Source organism: Hakea prostrata, chromosome 11, assembly GCF_041222555.1.
Source record: "Hakea prostrata isolate BN-2017 chromosome 11, UWA_Hpros_2, whole genome shotgun sequence".
Lineage (NCBI taxonomy): Eukaryota > Viridiplantae > Streptophyta > Magnoliopsida > Proteales > Proteaceae > Hakea > Hakea prostrata.
The window spans coordinates 3274093-3283074 of record NC_142610.1 but is presented as its reverse complement, the minus strand read 5'-3'; the positions used below and the strand labels follow the sequence as shown (position 1 = coordinate 3283074).

At 37.5% G+C, this 8982-nt stretch overlaps 1 protein-coding gene across 1 annotated transcript; it reads left to right on the top strand.

Moving 5' to 3' along the window:
- The first annotated feature begins 1463 nt into the window (after positions 1 to 1463).
- Positions 1464 to 6959, top strand: LOC148999599 (exocyst complex component EXO84B-like). The gene is made up of 8 exons (XM_089140394.1): positions 1464 to 1555; positions 1619 to 1748; positions 3120 to 3217; positions 4079 to 5132; positions 5474 to 5989; positions 6108 to 6296; positions 6380 to 6516; positions 6681 to 6959. The coding sequence occupies exons 1-8, from the start codon at positions 1464 to 1466 to the stop codon at positions 6838 to 6840; spliced, it is 2376 nt and encodes a 791-aa protein (XP_088996520.1). The 3' UTR covers positions 6841 to 6959.
- Positions 6960 to 8982: the final 2023 nt, after the last annotated feature.

Here is an 8982-nt window from a genome sequence, read left to right as displayed (position 1 = left end):
ATTCAGCGAATTATCGGTTTTCGTCGCCTTTGTCGATTTTTGTTCAAGTCAGTTTCGCTCTAAAAAAATCACTAAATGACGAATCGTTTGGCGAAATGTTTTTCTATGTCTGTCCTCTAGACTTTTTAAAATTACTAATTTAACCTCAGATTTTGCCTGATTTTTCTATATCCTGTCTTGTTAAGCTCCATTTAGTTAATGATGATTTGGTAGCATGTATTTTTTAAGAACTTCAAAATAAATCGAAGTTTATTATTACTTATTTATCTCATCATAACCAACTCTTTAGTATTCTAATAATTTTTTTCAATGAGGACAATTCTAACAAAAGGTAAAATGAATATTACACATAAAATCTGGACGGTCTCATAACAAAAATAATATTCGATTAGTAATAAACTATAGCACAAAGGACATCAATAGTTATCCATTTGTTTCTATATTCTTCTTTTTTCTGCCAATGGTGAGTTAGTTAAGCGGTTAAAAGCCCAAACTCTAATGGAGAGGTATTGGGTTTGCACCCATTTGACGGCACTTATAAATATATATATATATATATATATTTTTTATATTTTATATATTCTTATCTTTCCTCTAATTCTCCTTGATAAATTCAGAAAGGAAAAAAAAAATAAATCAACCAAACCTTAGCGGAAATGACGAACATGAGCGCGTGTGACTTCCCTGTTTCGAACGGTTAAACCACGCGCGGAACCCATCGCAAAAGTCACGCAAACAGTTGAGATGAAGATACATTCAAAGTTTTCAAGTCATTGAACCCCAAGTTTTCAAGTCATTGAACCCCGCTCTTTCTGCAAGTCCATGAACATCTTTCAATGGATCAGTTACTCCATATTCCCAATCGGATCATAAATCCCAGGAACGAGAATAAATAACTAACTAACAACTAGCAGAAAAGATCATGGTGGCTGATGCCTGGCATTGATCAATGAAAGTAACTTCCATGAAGACGATGCATTCTTCGAGATTCGGTGGAATCAGGAAAAGGTTTCGGTGATATTTGTTGTTGGAACTCCGAAAATTTGAGCTTCTATGCCTACATTTCATGATTTATGTTAGAAGATACAGGGATATTTTAGAGTTCGAGATTCATTGGCTAAATTCGGGATACAGGGTATTCTGCCGAAATCGAGTTTCGGATGGAGAACTTTCATGATTTCTATTAAAGAAAGAAGAGGGTTCAGTGATTTAGGTTGTGGGTTTTTGGGCTATTCGAGCTTACGCTGGAGAATTTTAATGATTTTCGTTTCATGATTTCTATTGAAGAAGGAAGAGGAAGAGAGTTCAGTGACCTGGGTTGTGTTTTCTCTGGCAATTCGAGCTCTAGATTCCCACATTTGATAAGTTCTGTAAAATAAGAAACATGATCTAGTTATTTGGGTTCTAAGCAATTTGAGAGGTTTTGTCATTGCCAATTTCAGAACACATTGGGTTGACTCACAATGGCTTCGGTGGTGAAGTCATCTCGGTCGAAGGCCCCAGTTCTACAAACTGCAAACCCTCAGGTCCCACAAACTGGTAGCTGGGGCAGACAGCAAAACGTTGCTATTGCCGGCGGCATCCCCAATGGCACCAGCAACATCCCCAATGGCACCAGCAACATCAACAGCAACAACGCCAGCAATAACAACACTGGTACGCTTAGCGAGAAACTGAAGGTCTTCAAGGCTTCTCAGTTCGATCCCCATGCTTTCGTCACATCTAAATGCGAAACTATGAGCGAGAAGGTAGTTGCTCAATCTCTCAATTTATCCTCAAGTCCTTTTTCTTGGGTTTGTTTAAATAAATAATAAGTTGAAACCTTAAGGTCATGAGACATTCTGATTAGGATTCAGGTCTAGATATATATATGCAAAGTGTTTCGCAATTCAAAAGCACAAGATTGAAAATTGATTTGTTTTACTTTCTCTCTCTCTAAAATAAACAGAGATTTCATCTTCATCCTTTTCCTGTTGCTGTTTTTTCTCTTGGTTAGCAGGAATCTATTATAACGTAATTTGGTGAATCATTTTAGAGAAGAGGAGGGGTGGAAACAATAACATGGTCATCATGATACACACAGGGGTCTATGGGGAAGCTAGCTTTGTTGAATTTCATTTGGAAAAAGGTTTCTATGCAATTAAATAGGATCTGGAAGTAGCCACTCTTAATCCTTGAGGGCTTTGGTATATTCAAAATTTATTCAATTAAGTAAAACATCACAATAAGAGAAGCATCTTCCCTTCTATGAATGTGAACTTCGGTTCTCTACAATTCTATCATTAGGTTTCATTTAATATAAGAATGGCCTTGCGGAGATTAAGGAGGTCTTAAATGTTAGCAAACAGTTAAAAAACAAACACACAAAACAAGATTTTACGTGGTTCACCCGAAGGCTACATCTACGGCATTACTGCATAGCAGATATGGTTTCCTATATATGGTTTCACTAGGAAGAAGAAGAGTAACGTTCAACTTTTGCCGTTTTCTATCCCTGTCAACCTGTTGAGAGACTATAAACATAGAAACAGGTGAAAGTTACTTCAAAATAAGACTGAAATGCCTCTGTACTGAAAAAGCCCAAAACAGCAAGACAGGATTTTCAAACAGTTTGGGACCCACAACCAGTCATTTCTGAGAGCTTGAAATTCTGAACGTCATCAAAAAATGACAATCCAGGTGCATTTAGGCCATGAAACAGGCCCCAGAACATTTTACATCGTGAAAATTGGTCTTCTCTGCAAAATTAGATGCATATACTACTTCCCTTGGTATCCTTTTTAGTCAGGGGAACACTGAGACTGAAAAGATGGGTGATATTTTCTTTGAATTTCCAGAATCTTTAAATACTCTGTAACTTGTACTAAAATGGCTGGTCTTTTTCTCTATCACCATTTTCTCCTATTTCAATTTTCTTCATTGGTACAGGGCCTTTGTACCATCTTAAAGAGAATAATATTCTTAACAAGATAAATTTTTAGAAAAGGAAGGTTGTTTATTATTTTGTGCACAGCTAAGCAAGGTTTCTCTTTCTCTGTTTGTCTAAATGTGTGTGTCTATATCAGTTTTTAGCGTGTAGGTGTACCATGTGAAGTTGAACTTCAGCCACTTAATTGCAGGAAATTAGACGCTTATGCTCTTACCTTTTAGATTTGAAGAAGGCTTCTGCTGAGGAAATGCGTAAAAGTGTATATGCTAACTATGCAGCCTTTATACGGTTAGTGAAATGCATGACGATTCTACAATAATATTTTAATGACTCTAAATGAACTGATTGTGTCTTGGTCAGCAGCTCTATCTCATCACATCTGTTTGTAACCCTCTTTCTCAATTTGTAGCTTTGTATTCCTTCTTTATATAATGTTAATCTCTTAGCATCAAGCATGTCTTGGTGCAATAATGAAGTTGCACTAATGCAACCTCTTGGTCATGGATTTGAAACTTGGAAACAGCCTCCTCTGTGCAGTGGGGAGTAAGCTGCATACATTTGCCCCTCCTGGACCATGCAGTAGCAAGCCTTGTGCACTTGGTTGCCTTTTACCTCTTGGTATTTAGGTGATATATATTTAGATAATTGCCTAGGTTGCCATTTACCATAATGATGCTTTATGGTTTCATGTGCTTAAGGTGATATTTGGTACACAACATAGAGCACTTTATATATCCTGTAAAGTTCACAATGGACTATCTTTTTTGTCAAAGTTATCTAATTATCTTAATTTTTTTCTTTACTTCCCTAAGTTCCCTTTAATAGGCCACAGGTTTTGTTGAAAAGAAATTTTATATTTGGGTGAAACAATATCATGTTTATGAAAGGAAACTGATTGTATTGCAACTAAAGCTGGAAAAAAAAAATTTCCAGGGAGACATCAAATGCATTTGATTTAAATTATTGTTGCTTGATCCAATTTATATAATAACTGCACTGAACTGCATGCGTGTAATCTCATTTCAATCCATTTAATTATCTTAAATAATGTTTGAAATGTGTTTATATGGTTTGAGAAGTTTTTCCACCCTAGAGAAGTTCATTGCTCTTTTAAGAATCAATGGTATTGCATGTCTCCTCTGCTTGCAGCACATCGAGGGAGATTTCAGATCTGGAAGGAGAGCTCCTTTCAATAAGAAATTTGCTGTCAACTCAGTCAGCTCTTATTCATGCTTTAGCTGAAGGAGTTCGTGTTGATTCATTATCTACTAACTCTGAAGATTCAACAGAAAAGGAAAATTTAACTTCCGAAAATAAAGAGCCTTCTAAAATAGAGAAATGGTCAGTAGAATTTCCCGATACACTTGAAGTTTTATTAGCAGAGAAGAAGGTAGATGAAGCTTTAGCTGTCCTTGATGAGGGGGAAAGTATAGTTGAAGAAGCCAGTGACAAGAAAGCATTGAGCCCGGCTGCAGTCTTATCACTGCAGACTGCTATTGCTGAGCATAGGCAAAAATTGGCAGACCAGCTTGCAGAGGCTGCTTGCCAACCTTCTATTCACGGTGTTGAACTCCGTTCAGTTGTATTAGCTTTGAGAAAACTTGGGGATGGCCTCCGTGCCCATACTTTGCTCCTTGATGCTCATTACCGCAAGCTTCACTATAACATGCAATGTCTTCGTCCATCAAATGCTTCATATGGAGGTGCATATACTACTGCACTCTCACAACTTGTCTTCTCTGCCATTGCTCAAGCAGCAAATGATTCATTGGCTGTCTTTGATGAGGAGCCTGCATATGCATCCGAGCTTGTGACTTGGTCAATCAAACAAACGGTCTCTTTTGCCCATCTGGTGAAGAGACATGCATTGGCCTCATGTGCTGCAGCAGGATGTCTAAGATCTGCCACTGAGTGTGTTCAAATAGCTTTGGGTTATTGCTCTTTGCTAGAAGCTCGTGGATTGGCCCTCTGCGCAGTCTTGTTGAAACTCTTTAAACCTAGTGTGGAGCAGGCATTGTATGCTAACCTAAAAAGAATTGAAGAGAGCAGTGCTGCACTAGCTGCTATGGATGATTGGGAACTGACATATCCTCCACTTGGTCCACGTCCATTAGGTGGATCTTCTACTGCATCTCTTGGTAGTGTAATTTCCTCCCAGCCCAAGCTCTCAAGCAGTGGTCACAAATTCAATTTCATGGTTCAGGTGACTAGCCTATGCTTTTGGATATCAAAGCTTTTCCTTCTCTTTTGTTGATCATTTTTCAACATGTTACATTTGTCTTTTCCTTGAAACATTTGAAAATATTTGGTTATTTGATATAATGCTGTACTGTAAGTTGTGCTGGGTGATTCAAGACATTTCAACCGCTCAATTACAATTATGTTTCAGAATTGAATCAGTTAACACTAAGAAACTTTTAGTTTCAAGTATTATCTGATATCAGTCATATCACTATCATCAATTTTCACTCTAGTTGTACAGTGCTTGCCTTTTTAGTTTTCCTTTTCGCGAAGTTCTTAATTCTGTCTGGAATATCCTGGCAGGAATTCCTTGAGGATGTGGGACCACTCCTCAGTATGCAGCTGGGTGGTCAGACATTGGAAGGTCTGTTGCAAGTATTTAATTCCTATGTAAACTTGCTGATAAATGCGTTGCCAGGTTCAATGGATGATGAAGGGAACTTTGAAGGTTCTAGGAATAAAATTGTGAGAATGGCAGAGACCGAAGCCCAACAGATAGCTTTGTTAGCCAATGCATCTTTTCTAGCAGATGATTCGCTTCCACGCGCAGCCGCAAAACTTTCTCCTCTGTACCAGGCTGGTGGAAAGGATGATCCCCCTAGAAAAACTTCAGACAAGCAAAACCGTATTCCAGAGCAGAGGGAATGGAAGAGGCGGCTTCAACGTTCTGTCGATAGGTTACGAGATAGCTTCTGTCGTCAGCATGCTCTGGAACTGATTTTTACAGAAGATGGAGATACACATTTGAGTGCACAAACGTACATTACTATAGATGATCATGAAGAAGAACCTGAATGGTTTCCATCTTCAATATTTCAGGTACATTAATGTGTAGAAGCTTGTGTTCTGCATTTTATTCTTGTCATGTGTTTATCCTCAGTTTGGAACTACCTTTTCCATTTATCTTTGACTTTATCGATGAGAAATTGTTCTTCAGGAACTCTTCCTGAAACTAAACAGGATGGCAGCTGCTGCAGCAGACATGTTTGTTGGAAGGGAGAGATTTGCAACTATTTTATTTATGAGACTTGCAGAGACTGTCATCTTGTGGCTTTCAGATGACCAAACCTTCTGGGAGGAGATTGAAGCTGGTCCAAAGTGTTTCGGTCCTTTTGGGCTTCAACAAGTATTTGGTTTTGATTTAATCCATTTTTTTCTGTGTTGCTTTTGGTTGCAAAATTTAATTATTCTTGTCTTTTGCTTTCTTAGTTGTATTTGGACATGGAGTTTGTGATTCTTTTTGCTTCACAAGGACGTTACTTATCTCGTAATCTGCATCAAGTTATAAAAGACATCATCTCTAGAGCCATTGAAGCATTCGCTGCAACTGGAATGGATCCATATAGGTGAGCATGGTTACTCAACAGGTAGCAGTATTTCATTAATAGTGCCATGCTAAGATATTCAATGTTCAGGTCCTTCCATTCACAATTTTTTGCTATGATGTAATTTTATTTAGCCTTCTTCATGTCTGTCTCCTTAAACCATGAAATTTCACTTTTCTTTTCAGTGTATTGCCAGAGGATGAATGGTTTGCTGATTTTGCACAAGTAGCACTGAAGATACTAACAAATAAAGCTAAGTTTAACAGTGATCGAGAGGTTGAAAGCCCAACTGCTTCCATTTCTGCGCAGTCAATATCATCTGTTCTCTCTCATGGAAGTAATTAACACTCAGAATCTTGTCTGCATAACTAGAAGATTGAGGCCAGGGCTGTTAGCATCTTCCTTGGTAAATGGGTAGAACAACTCCTATAATTTTCTTCCCCAACCATTACTGCCTTGCACATATTTGTATATGAATGGTGAGAATTCAAGAGGCTAATGCATATAAGTAAATTTTTCTACTTCCTATAATCATGGTATGCATACACTGTGGGTTCAGGAATCCCTGAAATGGGAGCTGCCATCTAAAAATTTCTTTAGTAGTGTTGTTAAAGATAATTTAGTATGTAACTTGACACAGAGCCAGTCAAGGCCATCTCCTTGAAGTTTTCTCATCACTGTTCCACTCATGGAAAGTAAAAATAGGAACTATCAATTGATTTTTATGTACTGACATTCAAGTGGGAAAATGAAATTAGCATTGTGATTTTAGGGGAAATTTCATCAAAAGGTTTCACTAGACTCTATACATGCATGGAGGAGAAGACATTGAGTGCAAAGATATATTGTTGAATTTATTGAAACAGCCTCTCAGCAAAAAATTGCTGGGTTAAGACTGCGTAAGAAAATTGCCTCCCGCCTCCTACTTGTGCGGAAGCCTTTGTAACCGAGTTCACCCCTTTGATAATTAATTATTGAATTGAACTTGAAGTTTAGCTAGTGAGCAGAGGAGGTTTGATTATGATTCTTTAGTTAATCTATATCTTCCCACTAACTTTTATTTGATGAATTTACTATGCTAGAGGAACTGATCCATTCCTCCAGTGGCATAACAAGCTTGTAGCTGGCAATGCCATTTCAGTTGATTGGAATTGGGAACCCTATGACCTGACCAAATGAATCTGTTCTGCTTAATCTTAACTTCTTCTCTTCTTCTGCAGAGAAGCCTGAAACAGTTCTGTGATAGTAAAGAATGATTCAGGAAAGAGAAAAAGCTGAGGCTTGTCTGAGATGTGAATTCAAATGAGATGGTAAGCACCCTTGGAGCCATCAATCAGACTCAAATTAATTGGCGTTTTCGTACAAGAACACTTTACACCTATTTTCATAACTTAATGGGCAAAAATGGGCAAAAATCAACACCCCATAAGTAAGAAATCGAGAGTTTGCCAATTGAGATCAGAGCGTATAGGATAATACTACCCCGACGCCCCTTCCACGACACAGTATTCAAGAGGAGGACTCACCTTTGAACAATAACAAGGTGGACTATCCCTAAATGCGTCGTCACAGAGGGCAAAGGTGCCCTGAGTTAGCTTGGACCCCTCAATTACCCAAAAGAATAAATTTTACGCACAAAAAGAGAAAAATAGCGAAATGGTTAATATTGAAAAGGTAAACCTCCATTGAATATATAGTAGCGAAGGATCAAAATAGTATTATCTTCTACCATTGAGGATAGACAAACTGAACTTGGAGTTTTAAGATGCCCTAAGGGTCTGTTTGGTTACATGAATCCAGAGATTTGAAATCTTTGGATTCACAAATGGGAGATTTATACCCATTTGGTTGTGTGAATCCTTAGATTCATGAAATCTAGAGATTCACATTTTACACTAAAAATGTGAATCTGTAAATTCATGAGTATGAGGTAAAAATCCAGAGATTTCATCCTTTATTATAAAAGCGTTTTTTTTTTGTTAACATTATAAAAGCGTTAAGCATTTGAATAATGATTCCACAAATGTTTTTTTTATGATGAATCTACATATTTCATTCTAAAGATTTAGGCTAACCAAACAGTTAGTTTTATGAATCATGACTCTATAGATTTGAAATCTCCCAATTCAAGTAATCAATCAGGCCTTTAAGGAAGCCACATGAAATATCCAGAAAAAACCAAAAAGAGAATTTAATAGAAAAAAAATTAAAAAAAGAAAGGAAGGGCAAAATGGTAAATGTATTGCTCCCACCCGTTGGGCCGTTGGCTGGTTTACGCCAACAAAGATTGAAAGAAGAAAGTAGAAACCACAGCTGCAAAAACTTCGGGCCGAGTCAATTGTCACGACGTGATGAGATTAAATAAGACGTAAGGAGCATTATGCACCACACGAGGTGGGCCCCTATATCTCATCCCACCAATAGCCTTCCTTCATCCGATATCCTCAAAATAAAAATACAAGAAATAAGAAAAAAAGAAAGATTTTT